At 29.9% G+C, this 19881-nt stretch overlaps 3 protein-coding genes across 6 annotated transcripts in view; all 3 read left to right on the top strand.

The window, feature by feature from the left end:
- The window catches only part of LOC135140660 (zinc finger protein 142-like), a 47617-nt gene extending 45752 nt beyond the window's left edge, over positions 1–1865 (top strand). For 3 of the 4 annotated variants that reach the window (XM_064071299.1, XM_064071300.1, XM_064071301.1), the window contains one exon: positions 37–1865. In XM_064071299.1, the coding sequence (XP_063927369.1) occupies positions 37–1800 (1764 nt within the window). In that variant the 3' untranslated portion in view covers positions 1801–1865. The remainder of the gene's footprint in view (positions 1–36) is intronic. The other variant, XM_064071302.1, reaches the window with a different exon arrangement.
- A 4641-nt stretch (positions 1866–6506) lies between these two features.
- LOC135140350 (zinc finger Y-chromosomal protein-like) lies at positions 6507–8224 on the top strand. The gene is made up of 3 exons (XM_064070841.1): positions 6507–6619; positions 6674–7807; positions 7859–8224. Exons 1-3 carry the CDS (start codon positions 6507–6509, stop codon positions 8160–8162), a joined length of 1551 nt encoding a protein of 516 aa, XP_063926911.1. The 3' UTR covers positions 8163–8224.
- A 6549-nt stretch (positions 8225–14773) lies between these two features.
- Positions 14774–16375, top strand: LOC135140613 (zinc finger Y-chromosomal protein 2-like). The gene is made up of 2 exons (XM_064071238.1): positions 14774–14864; positions 14912–16375. The coding sequence occupies exon 2, from the start codon at positions 14921–14923 to the stop codon at positions 16226–16228; it is 1308 nt and encodes a 435-aa protein (XP_063927308.1). The 5' UTR covers positions 14774–14864; positions 14912–14920; the 3' UTR covers positions 16229–16375.
- The last annotated feature ends 3506 nt before the right edge of the window (positions 16376–19881 follow it).

Raw genomic sequence — 19881 nt, 5'->3', positions numbered from 1 at the left:
TGCAACAGCTTCCGTAGTGTAGTAAAACGATTTTAGGTGACCACAATGTCGACTTTGGAATATTCGAAAGCACTCGTTGCACGGGGAAGATCATCGTGGAAAAACGTCCACAACTGTAAACTGTGCCCCTATTTCACTACATCGATTTTGTGTATGGTGAACCACGTGCGAGGACATCGCTCATCTCTGGAAAAATTTGCATGCTCTGAAGCCAAAATCGAAGCGTATTATTGTAAAGACTGTGATTTTAAAACGGATCTAACGATTCTGTTCAAACAACACATTAACAAACATCATGGCCTTAAGAGTGAATCTAGAGAGGATCTGTCAATCGAGGATTTTACCATACAAAACTACGTTTGTGAAAAATGCGCCTTCGAAACAAATTCCTTGATAAATTGTCTTCAACATACTTCAACATGCATGGAAAGGAAAGGAAATATTCAAAGTCTGAGTTCTCCAAGCCAGAATGTCACGTACGAAGAAAATATTGAATGGCTCCAGTGCGAAAAATGTCCTTTCAAAACTGAATTCAAAAAAAGTTTTAAAAACCACATGTATTACTTACACTCGCGGGCAGAAGACGTTAAATGGTTCGAATGCAAGGAGTGTCCATTCAAATCTAAGTATAAAAAATCTTTAAGGAGCCACTTCAATGTGAAACATGTAGAGGAAGAAAAAATTGAATGGTACGAATGCGAAAAGTGCCCGTTCAAAAGTAAACACTCCTCGACATTAAGATATCACGTGATTTGTCAACATTTGAGTGAAGAAGAAGTTAAGTGGTTCAAATGTGCGAAGTGTTTGTATAAAACTAGAAGAAAAAATAATTTAAAAGTGCATATAAGTGCTCGCCATTCAGCTATCAAATTACTTCAGCAAGCCGAACGTAAGCGGTACAAATGTGAACAGGCTGCTCAATGGCTCCAATGCGAAAAATGTCCTGTCAAAACTAAATCAAAAAAATATTTAATAAAGCACATGAATAACTTACACTCGCGGGCAGAAGACGTTAAATGGTACGAATGCACGGAGTGTCAATTCAAATCCAAGTATAAGGAATCTTTAAACAACCACTTCAATGCGAAACATGTAGAGGAAGAAAAAAGTAAGTGGCACGAATGCGAAAAGTGCCCGTTCAAAACTAAACATCGCTCGACTTTAAGTTATCACGTGATATGTCAACATTTGAGCGAAGAAGAAGTTACGTGGTACGAATGTGAGAACTGTTTCTATAAAACTAAAAGAAAAAGTAACTTAAAACTGCATATGAGTGCTCGCCATTCGGATATCAAATCACTTCAGCATTCCGATCGTGGGGGGTTCAGATGTGAACAGGATGCTGAATGGCACAAGTGCGAAAAATGTCATTTCAAAACTAGATCAAAAAAGAATTTAAAAAAGCACATGAAGAACTTACACTTGCGGGCAGAAGACGTTAAATGGCACGAATGCGAAAAGTGCCCGTACAAAACTAAACTCGCATCGACTTTAAAATATCACGTGATTTCTCAACATCTGGATGAAGAAGAAGTTAAGTGGTACGAATGTGCGAACTGCTCGTATAAAAGTAAAAGAAAAGATCATTTGAAAGAGCATATAAGTGTTCGCCATTCAGAGATAAAATCATTTCAGTGCGAATATTGCCCATATAAGGCGAAATGCAGTAGATATTTAACGATTCATAAAAATAGTCGCCATTTGGATGGAGCGGATGCTAAATGGTACAAATGCGAACATTGTTCTTATAGAGTTAAAAATCGATCAGTTTTGTATAAGCACAAAAAAACACATACGTAGGATTTAATTTTGTATAATTTGGGTGTAGTAGCATTAAGCTATCTATGTGACTTTAATAAAGTGAAACTTTATGACATAATTTCATACATTTACTTGCTTGAAGATCACACTTGATCACTTTGACACAGTATCTTTAAGGGTCTCTAGTCGTCGCCCGCCAAATCAGTTCCAGTGAGAAGAATTATCTTTGTAACTATGCAACCCAAAGTACCGATCCACGGCAGGTAGCGACCCAAGAGAGGAGAGATTATGGTCACTGTAGGGAGTCCGTCATAAAATGCAAATCGGTAAACAACACCAGATAAGCTTTACTATTTTGAAATGAAGGGTACAGGGAAATAACCATCGAAATCCATTTCTATCTATTTTGAAATATATTGAGTTGAAAGTTTAAAATGCTGCGGAAAATAGATTGAAGAAACCCACAAGGTTCAGTCTAACTTAACTTTTTATTTTCTTTATAATGTTTTAAAAATATATAAAATAAACTGTTTATGTTCAAATATAACAGCAAAAAAAAATTGGTGGAAAGTTGTTTCGACAGAACTTCCCTCGCACCTAAAATACAGTGAAACATATCCAGCATTTTCGAGTTAAATTTTTACTTTAGGTATACAATTTTGTGATGAAATCATTAACATTTTGCAAGGACACGTAAATCAATGTGGATTAGACTAAAAATAACAGTATTCCAAAAATTTCTGGGAAAATGGAGTGAGTCGAGACTGATTTAATCAATAGAATAAATTGACTCATTCATTATTTTTTTTGAGCCACCTAGGTATATAAGCAAATCTAAAAAAATATAAATGCAATGTTAAATTATAAGTAAAAACTCATCATATTTTGCACTTTTTTAGTAGAATTTATTCAGCAAAATTTTGAGATGACGTTATCAATTTTTTTAGTAGCATAATCCTGAACTTGTGGTTTATAAATACGTTATTGAGATTTTTCGGTTTTTCGATTTTTCAATTTTTGATGTTTCAATTTTTCAGTATTTTAATTTTTGACATTTTCAATTTTTCCATTCTTCAAACTTTCGATTTCTCCATTTATTTATTTTTCGATTTCTCGATTGTCCGATGTTTCACTGATACGATTTCGCAATTTTTCAACTTTTCCATATTTTAATTTTTCAATTTTTAAAATTCTAGATTTTTCGATTTCTCGAGTTTTCAGTTCTTTTATGCATATTTCAGTTTTTCAATTTTCGAAATTCATTAAATTTCTGATTTTCCATTTTTTTTTATTTTTCGATTTTCCAGTTTTTCGATTTTTCAATTATACGATTGTTCAATTTCTCGATTTCTAAATTTTAGATTTTCTAATTTTAGTTTTTTTTTTTTATTTTTTCATGTTTGGACTATTTATTATTGCTAAAAATAAAAGTAAAAAATTGGTCTAAAGAGTTTAGACAGTACTTCCCTCGCTGTCGGTAACTTGACGACTGCATGCCCATTGTGTTTTTTTTCTCATTACATTTTTGTAGTGGGAATTTAAAAAAAAATTGCGATGACGTCATCAACATTTTTGCAAGGACACGTATAAAAGTTGGGATAGATGTAGTGTAATACTAAGAATAATATTATTATATTCTCAAATTTTCGGGAAAATGAATTGGGTCGTTTTGAATATTGATTTGTAATAATCAATAAAATAAAGAAAAAATTTACTCACGTATACGTATCACAGGCAACTGAAAATCGTGTATGTATAAACATTCTTAATTTAAGATGACAGGCGTAACAGCATACGTGAGAGTCAAACAGAGAAACTGTAAACAAAACGACCGTCGGTTTTATTGCTTCGACTTCCGCTTATTGTATAAAACATTGGGTTTTATTTTAATTCTTGACGGTGAAATTCACAATTGGTTGATTATAAACATGTCTATTTCACATTCGCGGAATCAAGTGAACGCATAAAATAAATGCAGGCCTGTAATGTTAAAGTCGATGTAAATAAGCGTGCTATCCTTATGTTTCAACCGAGTTTTTCCTTTAACAAATTTTGTGTCTACCAAATTGGGTTGGTTGGGGTGTAATACTAATAATAAGTGTTGCCTTTAATTTAATCAATAAAATAAATTGACTTCATTAATTTTTTTGAACCACCTCTTAAGAAAATCTAAAAAATATGAATGGAATGATAAATCACAAGTACAAACTCATCATATTTTTTGCATTTTAGATAGGATTTATTCAGCAAAATTTAAGGGTGACGTCATCAATTTTTTTAGGAGGGATGAACAAATACATTTTGAACAAAAGTTTACCATGCTTATAATAACTTTAAAATATTCCCACGATTTCAAAGCATTCGGTTTTGTAATTCCTGATTAAATCGATAAAATAAATTCACGCCTTCATTAATTTTTTTGAGTCACCCTGCATATGCAAATCCAAAAATATGAATGGAATGATAAATCACAAGTACAGACTCATCATATTTTGTACATTTTAGATACGATTTATTCGGCAAACTTTTGAGCTGACGTCATCAGTTTTTTGTAGAAGATAACCAAATATATTTTGACTAAAAATTTATTATGCTCTTTATAACCTTAAAACATCTGCAAGATTTCAAAGCATTCGGTTTTGTAGTTCCTGATTAAATCAATAAAATAAATTTACGCATTCATTAATTTTTTTGAGTCACCCTGTATATGCAAATCGAAAAAATTTGAATGGAATGATAAATCACAAGAAGAGACTCACCATATTTTGTACATTTTAGATAGGATTTTTTCAGCAAAATTTTGTGGTGACATCATAAATTTTTTAGGGGGGACGACCAAATACGTTTTGATCAAAAATTTACCATGCTTATGATAATTTTAAAATATCTTCAAGATTTCGAAGCATTCGGTTTTGTAGTTCCTGAGTAAATCAGTAAAATAAATTTACGCTTTCATTTATTTTCTTGAATCACCCTGTATATGCAAATCCAAAAAATATGAATGGAGTGATAGATCACAAGTACAGACTGATCATATTTTGTACATTTTAGATATGATTTATTCGGCAAATTTTCGAGCTGACGTCATCAAGTTTTTGGAGGGGATAAGCAAATATATTTTGACTAAACATTTATTATGCTCTTTATGACCTTAAAACATCTGCAAGATTTTAGAGCATTCGGTTTTGTAGTTCCTGATTAAATCAATAAAATATATTTACGCATTCATTAATTTTTTTGAGTCACCCTGTATATGCAAATCCAAAAAATACGAATGGAGTGATAGATCACAAGTACAGACTCATCATATTTTGTACATTTTAGATATGATTTATCCCACAAACTTTTGAGCTGACGTCATCAAGTTTTTGGAGGGGATAAGCAAATATTTTTTGACTAAAGATTTATGATGCTCTTTATAGCCTTAAAACATCTGCAACATTTCAAAGCATTCTGGTTAGCAGATTAAAAATTAAATTTCAAAATGTTGTTTTATAATTTTTTTTTTCCAAAAATCTGGACGTTTCGGGTGAAAAGTCGATTCAGAGTTGTAAACTGCATGTGTAGGACTATGTTATTTTATACAATTGAAAACCCATTTACTATGTACAATTTTGAAGTGACGTCATCGCATTAGTGGTGGGGATGATTAGACAAATTTTGGTTAGCGTTTTACCATCTACATGATATTCTTAATATAAGTACAAAATTTCACAACAATCGGTCGAGTACTTTCGGAGATTATCTGTCTAATAAAAATCCGGGGGCAGACGGACAAACGGACAGACGGACGGACAGACGGACGGACGGACAGACGGACGGACAGACGGACAGACAGACGGAAATTGGAGACCTATTTCTTCGTCTTCTAGGGGTCATGAAAGATCGAGAAAACGTAAAAGTAGAGAGTCGGCCGACGGACTCGATTACAATACTTCCTTTGCTTACGCTCGGGAAGTAAAAATTAAATTTAAATGAATATGATTGTTCAGGTAAATAAGTGGTTAGTGAAGTGATGAGAATCTAAGTCTTGTCAGTTTTGTGTATTGATTAATATATAAAATGACAGGTTAATAAAAATAATTTTTTCAAAAAAAATATTTTAGTAGAATATATAAAATTATAAAAATTTGCATACTTTTAAATCAGTCAGCAATGAAAGAAGTCGACTTGTAAAAGAGTTTCATCAATATTGGTCAGCTAAGAGTATTTATGAGTATTATGACCCAAAGTACCTGGACTGATTACCTGGAAGGGTCGGTCGGCAAAGCTCCCTGCTGTGTAAAACTCAGCCATTTATTGAAACGGAAAACTTTGTAAATGGGGTTGCCTAGTTCCACTTTATTTTCATTAGTCAGTATTTTTTTAAAAAGCAAATATTTTGATAAATATAAATTTTAAACAAAAATGACCGGGTCTTCCCCATAGAGCTCAATGTTGTCTTTGCACTGGTATAAAAGTTGAAGCGAAAAATGCTCTCTCCTCGTCTAAAAATGCAAATTCCTTCGAAGAATGAACGATTAATTAAACACCAAACAATCACTTATTTTAAAAAATATTGTGTCTTCCCCAGAGATTTAGACATAATCTACCAACTGAAATGTCGATCTTTTTTTCAAAGTTGAAATTACGCCCGTAAAATGAAAATCTATTTAGCTCATTTTTCGGTCTGCTACTGGGCACCCTTAATGGCGTGGAAGGTGTACGTCATACTTATATTCAATATCTTTGGTTGTGACGTAAAAATGTTAGGTTACAACCATGATTACAACTCTGCCATTTTAGAATGCGGGGTTAAGATAGTGTTAAAAATCACGAGGATAATCATCATTAACACTACTTTAACAAGATTTAAAAGGTAACTAACATTGCAATTGCTTTCGTAGTGTAATAACTAATAAAACGTTTTTAGGTGGCCCACAATGTTGACTTTGGAATATTCAAAAGCATTCGTTGCACACGGAAGATCTTCATGGAAAAACGTCCACAACTGTAAACTGTGCCCCCATTTTACTACATCAATTTTGTCTATGGTGAACCACGTGAGGCGACATCGCTCCTCTCTGGAAAAATTTACATGCTCCGAAGCCAAAATTGAAGTGTATTATTGTAAAGACTGCGATTTTAAAACGGATCTAACGATTCTGTTCAAACAACACATTAACAAACATCACGACCTTAAGAGTGAATCTAGAGACGATTTGTCAATCGAGGACTTCAGCATACAAAACTACGTTTGCAAAAAATGCGCCTTCCAAACAAATTCCTTGATAAAAAGGCTTCAACATACTTCTACATGCACGGAAAGGAAAGAAAATCGTTTGAGTTCTTCGAGCCAGAATGTCACGTATAAAGAAAATGGTGAATGGTACAAGTGCAAAAAATGTAATTACAAAACTAAATTTAAAAGTCGTTTAAAAAAACACGTGTATTACGTACACTCGCGGGCAGAGGACATTCAATGGCACGAATGCACGGAGTGTCCATTCAAATCTAAGTATAAGGTATCTTTAAGGAGGCACTTCAGTGTGAAACATGTAGAGGAAGAAAAAATTAAATGGCATGAATGCGAAAAGTGCCCGTTCAAAAGTAAACATTGCACGGGTTTAAAAAAGCACGTGCTTAATCAACATTCGAATGAAGAAGTTAAGTGGTACGAATGTGCAAACTGTTTGTTTAAAACTAAAAAAAAATATAGTTTAAAACTGCATATAATTATTCGCCATTCAGATATCCAATCACTTCAGTGCAAATCATGTCTATGTAAGGCTAAGGTAGTAGGCCATTCAAAGGAGTATATATACAACCACCACTCCGATTGTAAGCTGTACAAGTGTGAACCGGATGATGAATGGCACAAGTGCGAAAAATGTCCTTTTAAAACTAGATTAAAAAATAATTTAAAAAAGCACATTAATAAAATACACTCGCGGGCAGAAGACGTTAAATGGTACGAATGCACGGAGTGTCCATTCAGATCTAAGTATAAGGAATCTTTAAACAGCCACTTCCGTTTGAAACATGTAGACGAAGAAAAAATTAAATGGTACGAATGCGAAAAGTGCCCGTACAAAACTAAACATCACTCGAATTTCAGTTATCACGTGATTTCTAAACATGTGAGTGAAGAAGAAGTTAAGTGGTACGAATGTGCGAACTGTTCGTATAAAAGTAAAAGTAAACAATATTTGATAAGGCATATTAGTGGTCGCCATTCAGATATCAGATCATTTCAGTGCGAAAATTGTCCATATAAAGCGAAACTCAGCAGGCACTTAAAGCGGCATATAAATATCCGCCATTTGGATGAAGCGGATGCTGAGTGGTACAAATGCGAACAATGTTCTCATAGAACTAAAAATATATCAGCTTTCTATAGGCACAAAAAAGTACATATGTAGGATTTAATTTTGTATAATATTGGTGTAGCATTAAGCTGTTTATATAACTTTAATAAAGAAAGATTGTGGCATATAATTTGATAAATTTACTTACTTGCTTCAGAACTGAGTATATTTTCTCTTTAAAGAAGCACATAAATGTTAATCATTCTAAAAAACCGAAATAGTATGTATGTGCGACATGCTCTTATAAAAGTAAAATGAAAAATAATTCGAAAGGGCATGTAAAGGTCCATTTGGTTGGAACGGACATTAAGTGATACAAATACGATCAGTCTTCTTACAAGGTTAAAAATGGATCGGCTTTGTATAAGCACAAGAAAATACACGCCTAAGATTTAATTTATTGTAAGTTTTTAATGGTAGGGATTTTGCGTGTAAAAACCTTCGATCATATAATAATATGTAATTATATGATTTAAAGTGAAAATATTGGTTCCCCTAATTATTTTGGAGTAACACGTCAAATGTAAAAGTTGTAGAGAATAGAAAACTATATCTAAATCATTTTTTATTCCTTTTGTAACACCTTATGTTATTAAAATAAAACATTTCGGTTGTTGGAATGATTGACTTGATTTATTAGTCTGGTTCTAGATACAAGGTCACTTATGTCATTAGAGAAATTCACAAACTATTGCTGTACGGCATGCTCCATCTATACTTATCTTCAATATCTTTGGTTGTGACTACGGTGTGGTGTGACGTAATAATCTTAGGTTAGAAAAACCGATAAATCGAAAACCTGAACAATCAAATCTTGGTAAATCGGAAATGAAAAATTAACAAATCGAAAAATTGGTAAGCAAACCATCCAAAAATTTAAACATCGAAAAAGTAAAAAGACACATCGAAAAATCTAGAAGTCAAAAATAGAAAAGCCGAAGAATTGAAATATTGAAAAATCCTAAAACTGAAACATCTAAAAACTAAAAACTGAAAAATCGAAAAACCAAGTGAAGTCGAGAAATAGATTTTACAATACATATTTTGATTTTTCGATTTTTAAGTTTCTCAATTTTAATCTTTCGATTTTTGATTTCTGTAATTTTTCGATTTGAACTTTTTTCGTTTCGATTTTAGATGTTTCAGTTTGTGCAATTTTCAATATTTTGTTTCTTCAATTTTTGATTTGCAAATTTTCTAGTGTTCATTTTAAATATGTAATAAATTATTATTATAATATTATTTCAATTTACCAATTTTCGTTTTTTTCCAGTTTTTGGATTAATTATTTTTAGTTTCTCCATTTTTAGTTTTCCAATGTTTCAATTTTTCGTTTCTTCAGTTCTTCGAGTTACAATTTTTGGATTTTCCTCTTTTTCGATTTTCTAATTTTTCGATTTTTAAACTTTCCGCATAATATAAATGGAAAAAATGCAAAATTGTAAAATAAAAAAGAACTTTGAAAACTCTAAAAATTGGAAATCAAGAACTTGAAAAATTGAAGAAACGAAAAATTCAAAAATCGAAAGAAGAAAAGTGCAAAACTGAAAAAAAAATGTATTGTAAAAGTGAAATATCGGAAATTAAAGAAGTCGGAACAATTAAAAATTGGAAACTCGAACAACTGAAAAATAAAGGAAATAATAAAATGAAAAAATGTGATATAAAATTGAAAAAATTACAATTAAAAAATCGGAAAAATGAAAAATAAAAATCAAAAATCTGAAAAAACTAAAAAAAAACTAATGTCTAAAATTAGGAAATTGCAAAAATTGGAATTGAAAAAGCGAAAAATTATGAAACTGAAACACGAAAAAATAAAAAACACAAAATATTCATTTTTCGCTTATTTAATTTTTCAAATTTTCAATATTCGATTTCCAATTTAAAAAATTAGGGTTATTATAAAAATAAAATTCGCAAAATCAAATCTTATAATTTTTCGAAAAATCTGGATTTATTTTCCTTCGACCAATTTTTTTAAGCCACATTTTTTCGTTTTTTTTTTCAATGATTTTTTTAATTTTCATTTTCTCGATTTTATAATGTTTCATTTAATCGATTTTGAAAAAGTAAAAAGGTAGACACATCGAAAAGTAGTCAGTCAAAAACAGAAAAGTCGAAGAATTGAAAAATCGAAAAATTGAATGTTTATAAAAGTCAAATTTGAAAAATTAAAAAATCAAAAATTTGAAAAACGACAAGTGAAAAACAGAAAATCTAAAACCGGGAAGTCGAAAAATCGAAAGATTAAGAAATCGAAACATTTGAAATAATATGGAAGAGCTGAAATGAAAAATCGAGAAAACTAAAATTTAAAAATCGAAAAAGTCGAAAAATCCAGAAGTCAAAAATGGAAAAGTCGAAGAACAGAAATATTGAAAAATCCCAAAACTGAAATATCGAACAACTGCAAAATGAAAGAAAAACTGACGAATCGAAAAACTGAAAAATCCCAAAACTGAAATATCCAAAAACGGAGAATCCAAAGAATCAAAAAATTGAGAAATCGAAAAATCAAAAAAGTGAAGTCGAAACATCGAAACCTTAAAAAAAATCGAAAAATTGAATAATAAGTAAACTGAAAAATCCCAAAACTGAAACGTCCGAAAACTGAGAAATTAGAAAATTGAGAAATCGAAAAATCAAAAACGTGAAGTTGAAAAATCGAAACCTGAAAAAAAAGAAAAATTGAAAAACCAAAAAACCTGAAAAATCGACAAGTAGAGTTTATAAAAGTCAAAAATTGAAGAATCGAAATTTTTAAAAATCGTAAAATTGAAAAAAAAATGAAAAAATGTGATATAAAATTGAAAAAATTACAATTAAAAAATCGGAAAAACGAAAAATAGAAATCAAAAATCTGAAAAATTGAAAAACTAAAAAAAAACTAATATCTAAAATTAGGAAATTGCAAAACTTGGAATTGAAAAAGTGAAAAATTATGAAACTGAAACACGAAAAAATAAAAAATACAAAATTATAATTTTTCGCTTATTCAATTTTTCAAATTTTCAATATTCGATTTCCAATTTAAAATATTAGGGTTATAAAAATAAAATTCGCAAAATCAAATCTTATAATTTTTCGAAAAATCTGGATTTATTTTCCTTCGACCAATTTTTTTAAGCCACATTTTTTCGTTTTTTTTCAATGAATTAATTTTTCGTTTCCTTATTTTTTCAAATTCTTGATTTTTATTTTTCATTTTCCTGATTTTTTAATTTTCATTTTCTCGATTTTATAATGGTTCATTTCATCGATTTTGAAAAAGTAAAAAGGTAGACACATCGAAAAATCCGGAAGTCAAAAATAGAAATGTCGAAGAATTGAAAAATCGAAAAATCAAAAAAGTGAAGTCGAAAAATCTGAAAAATCGAAAAATTGAATGTTTATAAAAGTCAAATTTGAAAAATTAAAAAATCAAAAATTCAAATATCGAAGAACCGAAATGAAAAATCGAGAAAACGAAAAATCTAAAATTTTAAAAATTGAAAAATTAAAATATCAAAAAACTGAAAAATCTAAAATTTAAGAATCGAAAAATTGAAAAAACGACAAGTGAAAAACAGAAAATCTAAAACCGGGAAGTCGAAAAATCGAAAGATTAAGAAGTCGAAACATTTGAAATAATATGGAAGAGCTGAAATGAAAAATCGAGAAAACTAAAATTTAAAAATCGAAAAAGTAAAAAATCGACAAGTCGAAAAATCCAGAAGTCAAAAATTGGATAAGTCGAAAAACAGAAATATTGAAAAATCCCAAAACTGAAATATCGAACAACTGCAAAATGAAAGAAAAACTGACGAATCGAAAAACTGAAAAATCCCAAAACTGAAATATCCAAAAACTGAGAATCTAAAGAATCGAAAAATTGAAAAATCAAAAATCTGCAAAATCGTAAGATCGAAAAATTGGATAATAAGTAAACTGAAAAATCCTAAAACTGACATGTCGAAAAACTGAGAAATTAAAAAATTGAAAAATTGAGAAATCGAAAAATCAAAAAAGTGAAGTTGAAAAATCGAAACCTGAAAAAATAGAAAAATTGAAAAACCAAAAAACCTGAAAAATCGACAAATAGAGTTTATAAAAGTCAAAAATTGAAAAATCGAAATATTTAAAAATCCTAAAATTGAAGAGAAAAACTGAAAACCGAGAAATTGAAAAATTGAGAAATTGTAAAAATCCAAAAATTGAAAACTAAATAGAAGTAAACTGAAAAGTCCGCAAACTAAAATTTCGAAAAACTGAGAATTCGAAAAATCCAAAAATTTAAAAATCGAAAATGTAAAAAGACACATCGAAAAATCTAGAAGTCAAAAATAGAAAAGCCGAAGAATTGAAATATTGAAAAATCCTAAAACTGAAACATCTAAAAACTAAAAACTGAAAAATCGAAAAACCAAAAAGTAAAGTCGAAAAATAGATTTTACAATACATATTTTGATTTTTCAATTTTTAAGTTTCTCAATTTTAATTCGATTTTTGATTTCTGTAATTTTTCGATTTGCACTTTTTTCGTTTCGATTTTAGATTTTTGAGTTTGTGCAATTTTCAATATTTTGTTTCTTCAATTTTTGATTTGCAATTTTTCTAGTGTTCATTTTAAATATGTAATAAATTATTATTACATAGTTTTTAAAAATTTTCACATTTTTACGATTTCAGTTTTTTTTTTTATTTTTCGATTTTCCAATTTTCGTTTTTTTCCAGTTTTTGGATTAATTATTTTTTTCGATTTTTAAGTTTCTCCATTTTTAGTTTTCCAATGTTTCAATTTTTCGTTTCTTCAGTTCTTCGAGGTACAATTTTTAGATTTTCCACTTTTTCGATTTTCTAATTTTTCGATTTTTAAACTTTTCGCATAAAATAAATGGAAAAAAATGCAAAATTGTAAAACAGAAAAATCTAAAATAAAAAAGAAATTTGAAAACTCTAAAAATTGGAAATCAAGAACGTGAAAAATTGAAGAAACGAAAAATTCAAAAATCGTAAGAAGAAAAGTCCAAAACTGAAAAAAAAATGTATTGTAAAAGTGAAATATTGGAAATTAAAGAAGTCGGAAAATTGGAAACTCGAACAACTGAAAAATAAAGGAAATAAAAAAATGAAAAAAATGTGATACAAAATTGAAAAAATTACAATTAAAAATCGGAAAAATGAAAAATAGAAATCAAAAATCTGAAAAATTGAAAAACTAGAAAAAAACTAATATCTAAAATTAGGAAATTGCAAAACTTGGAATTGAAAAAGTGAAAAATTATGAAACTGAAACACGAAAAAATAAAAAACACAAAATTATAATTTTTCGCTTATTCAATTTTTCAAATTTTCAATATTCGATTTCCAATTTAAAAAATTAGGGTTATTAAAATAAAATTCGCAAAATCAAATCTTATAATTTTTCGAAAAATCTGGATTTATTTTCCTTCTACCAATTTTTTTAAGCCACATTTTTTCGTTTTTTTTTTTTTCAATGAATTAATTTTTCATTTCCTTATTTTTTCAAATTCTTGATTTTTATTTTTCATTTTCCTGATTTTTCAATTTTCATTTTCTCGATTTTATAATGGTTCATTTCATCGATTTTGAAAAAGTAAAAAGGTAGACACATCGAAAAATCCGGAAGTCAAAAATAGAAATGTTGAAGAATTGAAAAATCGAAAAATCAAAAAAGTGAAGTCGAAAAATCTGAAAAATCAAAAAATTAAAGAATTGAAGTACAGGAAAATCAAAACATCGATTAATTGAAAAATCAATTTTTCGATTTTTCAATTAATCGATGTTTTGATTTTGATTGAATGTTTATAAAAGTCAAATTTGAAAAATTAAAAAATCAAAAATTCAAATATCGAAGAACCGAAATGAAAAATCGAGAAAACGAAAAATCTAAAATTTTAAAAATTGAAAAATTAAAATATCAAAAAACTGAAAAATCTAAAATTTAAGAATCGAAAAATTGAAAAAACGACAAGTGAAAAACAGAAAATCTAAAACCGGGAAGTCGAAAAATCGAAAGATTAAGAAGTCGAAACATTTGAAATAATATGGAAGAGCTGAAATGAAAAATCGAGAAAACTAAAATTTAAAAATCGAAAAAGTAAAAAATCGACAAGTCGAAAAATCCAGAAGTCAAAAATTGGAAAAGTCGAAAAACAGAAATATTGAAAAATCCCAAAACTGAAATATCGAACAACTGCAAAATGAAAGAAAAACTCACGAATCGAAAAACTGAAAAATCCCAAAACTGAAATATCCAAAAACCGAGAATCCAAAGAAACAAAAAATTGAGAAATCGAAAAATCAAAAAAGTGAAGTTGAAAAATCGAAACCTCAAAAAATAGAGAAATTGAAAAATCAAAAAACCTAAAAAATCGACAGAGTTTATAAAAGTCAAAAATTGAAAAATCCAAATATTTAAAAATCGTAAAATTGAAGAGAAAAACTGAAAACCGAGAAATTGAAAAATTGAGAAATTGTAAAATCCAAAAATTGAAAAATAAATAGGAGTAAACTGAAAAGTCCCCAGACTAAAATTTCGAAAAACTGAGAATTCGAAAGTTGAAAAAGCAGAAATTATGGTCGAAACCGGTTAGGATGTGCTGTGATGGAAAGTGTACGGCATGCTCCATCTATACTTATATTCAATATCTATGGTTCTTGATCTAAAAATCTTAGGTTAGAACACTGGTGTTTTGAAATGTGCTCTTAATAACACAGTGTCAATCAACACCACTTTCAACGAAATATAAGGTAATTAAGATTGCAATTGCTTCCGTAGCGTAATAAAACGATTTTAGGTGGCCACAATGTCGACTTTGGAATATTCAAAAACACTCTTTGCACAGGGAAGATCTTCGTGGAAAAACGTCCACAACTGTAAACTGTGCCCCTATTTTACAACATCACTTTTGTGTATGGTGAACCACGTGCGACGGCATCGCTCATCTCTGGAAAAATTTACATGCTCCAATGCCAAAATCGAAGTGTATTATTGTAAAGACTGCGATTTTAAAACGTATCTAACGATTCTGTTTAAACAACACATTAACAAACATCATGGCCTTAAGAGTGAATCTAGAGACGATTTGTCAATCGAGGACTTCAGCATACGAAGCTACGTTTGCGAAAAATGCGCCTTCGAAACAAATTTCGTGATAAAGTGGCGTCAACATACTTCAGAATGCACGGAAAGGAAAGCAAATCTTGAAAGTCTGAGTTCTCTGCTCCAGAATGTCACGTACGAAGAAAATATTGAATGGCTCAAGTGTGACAAATGTTATTACAAAACTAAATTCAAAAGTTGTTTAAAAAAACACGTGTACTACGTACACTCGCGGGCAGAAGACGTTAAATGGCACGAATGCAAACAGTGTCCATTCAAATCCAAGTATGAGGATTCTTTAAAGGTCCACTTCAGTTTGAAACATGTAGACAAAGAAAAAATTAAATGGCACAAATGCAAGGAATGTCCATTCGAATCTAAGTATAAGAAATCTTTAAGCAACCACTTAAATGCGAAACATGTAGAGGAAGAAAAAATTAAGTGGCACGAATGCGAAAAGTGTCCATTCAAAAGTAAATATCGCACGTCTTTAAAATTTCACGTGAATGCTCAACATTTGAGTGAAGAAGAAGTCAAGTGGTACGAATGTGCGAACTGTTCTTTTAAAAGTAAAAGGAAATATTATTTGAGACTGCATGAAAGTTGTCGACATCCAGATATCAAATCACTTCAGGGTGAATCATGTCCATGTAAGGTTAAGGTAGAAGGTCATTTAAAGGAGCATTTATACAACCACTATGCTGATTGTAAGCGATACCAATGCGAAAAATGTCCTTTTAAAACTAGAATACAAAGGAATTTAAAAAAACACATAATTAATGTACACTTGCCCGTAGAAGACGTTAAATGGCACGAATGCAAGGAGTGTCCATTCAAATCTAAGTATAAAGTATCTTTAAACAGACACCTGAGTGTGAAACATGTAGACAAAGAAGAAGTTAAGTGGTACGAATGTACGAGCTGTTTATATAAAAGTAAAAGAAAAGATAAACTGAAAGAGCATGTAAAAGTTCACATAAAGCGAAACGCACTTAAAGCGTCATATAAATAGCGGGTCGTTAACTGGTACAAATGTGAACAATGTTCTTACAAAGTTAAAGAGTGACTGGCTTTGTCTAGACACATAAAAATACATGTGTAGGATTTATTTTTGTATAATGTGGTTGTAGTAGCATTAAGCTGTGTATATAACTTTAATAAAGCGAAAGTTTATAACATATAAAATAAATTTGCTTAGTTGAAAAAATTAACGATGAATATTAGTAGAGTGAACGCAGACTGGTAACACTTGTCTGGTATCTTTCCTGGTCGACTTTCTACGTCGGTTATTATGTCGATAGTTCATTTAATTTTTGAGGTTATGTGCCTCAATTGTCAATTTAAGACGCGATATAACATTTTTTAAATTTTCTGTATGGAAAAATGATATTAATCTAGATGTGTTTGTATTGATGAGGCTGATACTTGTTTAAACTCCATATTAATTTAGTAAAATGAAAAAACTTTCAGAGTTTAAAAAATATATTTGTAGTCACTGCTACACGTGTTTCGGTACACAGTACCGTCTTCAGGCAGAAGAGAAACTGAAACACGTGTAGCAGTGACTACAAATATATTTTTTAAACTCTGAAAGTTTTTTCATTTTACTAAATTAATCTAGATGTGTCTACATCAAACTGCAGACCAGTTATTAAGTTATTAAGGGTCCCCAGTCGTCGCCCGCAAAATCGGTTTCAGTGAGAAGAATTATTTTTTGTAACTATGCAACCCAAAGTACGGATACACGGCAGGTAGCGACCCAAGAGAGGAGAGATTATGGTGACTGTATGAAGTCCGTCATAAAATGCAAATCGGTAAACAACACCAGATAAGCTTATTTATTTTCAAATGAAGGGTACAGGGAAATAACCATCGAAATCCTTTTCTATGTATTTTGAAAGAAATTGAGTTGAAAGTTTAAAATGCTGCGGAAAATAGATTGAGAAACCCACAAGGTTCAGTCTAACACAACTTTTTATTTTCTTTATAATGTTTTAAAAATATATAAAATAAACTGTTTATGTTCAAATATAACAGCAAAAAAAAATTGGTGGAAAGTTATTTCGACAGAACTTCCGTCGCACCTAAAATACAATGACACATATCCAGCATTTTCGAGTTAAATTTTTACTTTAGGTACACAATTTTGTGATGAAATCATCAACATTTTGCAAGGACACGTAAATCAATGTGGATTAGACTAAAAATAACAGTATTCCAAAAATTTCTGGGAAAATGGAGTGAGTCGAGACTGATTTAATCAATAGAATAAATTGACTCATTCATTAATTTTTTTGAGCCACCTAGGTCTATAAGCAAATCTAAAAAAATGTGAATGCAATGATAAATTACAAGTAAAAACTCATCATATTTTGCACATTTTTAGTAGAATTTATTCGGCAAAATTTTGAGATGACGTTATCAATTTTTTAGTAGCATAATCCTGAACTTGTGGTTTATAAATACATTATTGAGATTTTTCGGTTTTTCGATTTTTCAACTTTTGATGTTTCAATTTTTCGGTATTTTAATTTTTGACATTTTCAATTTTTCCATTCTTCAAATTTCGATTTCTCCATTTTTTTATTTTTCGATTTCTCGATTGTCCGATGTTTCACTGATACGATTTCGCAATTTTTCAACTTTTCGATATTTTAATTTTTCAATTTTTAAAATTCCAGATTTTTCGATTTCTCGAGTTTTCAGTTCTTCTATGCATATTTCAGTTTTTCAATTTTCGGAATTCATTAAATTTCTGATTTTCCATTTTTTTTTAATTTTTCGATTTTCTAGTTTTTCGATGTTTCGATTTTTCAATTATACGATTGTTCAATTTCTCGATTTCTAAATTTTAGATTTTCCAATTTTAATTTTTTTTTATTTTTTCATGTTTGGGCTATTTATTATTGCTAAAAATAAAAGTAAAAAATAACTACCAAAATTGTGACTAAAAATATGTAAAAATTAATAGAAAATAGAACACATTGCTGCTAAAACATAAAAATAACTGTACTTTCCCAAAAAAATCTATTGCATGATTACTGTTCCAATAGTATTGTTAATTTAGGACGTTAGTATCAAACGCAGTGAAAGTATTAATTCTTAGTTAAACAAAAAAATAGTTGAGTGTCAAAATCGAGTGAAACATGTGAGACGTGTGTAAACAAAAGCATCTAAATAATAACCATTTCCCGCAGAATTTCTTGAGGCTTATAGAGTCGACATTGGCCTGAGCGCGCTCCGGTCTGTGGATCATACAAGTTCTCGACCGACGATGTATCAAACGAAGCAGTTGAAATACCTGATATGTCACAGCGCAAAAAGTATTTCTCAAAAAACTTTCAAACCTTGATATCTTTTTAATCGAACAAAACACAATTTGCGAATGCAATAATCCAGAATGGTGCGCAGAAAAATCCTTTAGACTAACCGAACGTTATTTTGGTAAAATTCGCAAAATGAGAGAACAAGTAACACGGCTAATCCTACTGTACTGTGAAAAACATTTTACATCCCTCCAAATCTAGTTCAGCATGTACTCTCCCAAAATCTTTGCATAGAAAATGAATCAAGGGCAACTGAAGCATTTTGCAGTAACACCAAATTGACAATAAGACAATGCGGTTTGTACATTTTTAGCGGCATCGCCAGACGGCTTAATAAACAAAAACGCTATCGTAGAAATTTATAAAATGTCCAATTTATATAATGCTTAATTCAACGAGATGATAAATTTTGGGAAAATAATATGATAGAGCCCTAGAAAAATTTTATTTATATGCCTTACTTCCGGAGAGAGTAGATTCTCGTTATTAAACAAGTCAACCCGTTAGACAAATTGTAAAGAAAAAATTGTACAATTAAAATTTTTTATTTGCATTCGCGTCATGTCTAGTTCATATAAATCTTTTGCCCTTCTAGTATAAACACACACAGGAATAAATAGTAATATTGGAAGAGGTTTACTGGAGATATCACGTAAAAACGTGCCTATAATGCTCTACCTCATATAGGTGGTGCGTAAAAGAGTATCAAAAAATTAAATTTAAATAAATATGATTGTTCAGGTAAATAAGTGGTTAGTGAAGTGATGAGAATCTAAGTCGTGTCAGTTTTGTGTATTGATTAATATATAAAATGACAGTTTAATAAAAAATATTTGAATAATTTTTTCAAAGAAAATATTTTAGTAGAATATATAAAATTATAAAAATTTGCATACTTTTACATCAAATTATGTCAGCAATGAAAGAAGTCGACTTGTAAAAGAGTTTCAACAATATTGGTCAGCTAAGAGTATTTATGAGTTTTATGACCTAAAGTACCTGGACTGATTACCTGGAAGGGTCGGTCGGCAAGACTCCCTCCTGTGTAAAACTCAGCCATTTATTGAAAGGGAAAACTTTGTAAATAGGGTTGCCTAGTTCCACTTTATTTTCATTAGTCAGTATTTTTTTAAAAAGCAAATATTTTGATAAATATAAATTTTAAACAAAAATGACCGGGTCTTCCCCATAGAGCTCAATGTTGTCTTTGCGCTGATATAAAAGTTGAAGCGAAAAATGCTCTCTCCTCGTCTAAAAATGCAAATTCCTTCGATAAATGAACGATTAATTAAACACTAAACACTCACTTATTTTAAAAAATATTGTGTCTTCCCCAGAG

This window comes from Zophobas morio, unplaced genomic scaffold (assembly GCF_036711695.1).
Source record: "Zophobas morio isolate AGI-343-1 ecotype UQ-CSIRO unplaced genomic scaffold, CSIRO_AGI_Zmor_V1 ptg000040l, whole genome shotgun sequence".
In the NCBI taxonomy this organism is placed as follows: Eukaryota; Metazoa; Arthropoda; class Insecta; order Coleoptera; family Tenebrionidae; genus Zophobas; species Zophobas morio.
Note: the sequence above shows the minus strand (reverse complement) of the source record. Positions and strands in the feature narration are given on the sequence as shown.

Coding starts and splice junctions, on each gene's coding strand:
- LOC135140350 (XM_064070841.1), top strand. CDS start 6,507: ATGTTAGGTTACAACCATGATTACAACTCTGCCATTTTAGAATGCGGG. Junction 6,620..6,673: donor ACTTTAACAAGATTTAAAAG/GTAACTAACATT, acceptor AAACGTTTTTAG/GTGGCCCACAATGTTGACTT. Junction 7,808..7,858: donor GACGAAGAAAAAATTAAATG/GTACGAATGCGA, acceptor CTCGAATTTCAG/TTATCACGTGATTTCTAAAC.
- LOC135140613 (XM_064071238.1), top strand. CDS start 14,921: ATGTCGACTTTGGAATATTCAAAAACACTCTTTGCACAGGGAAGATCT.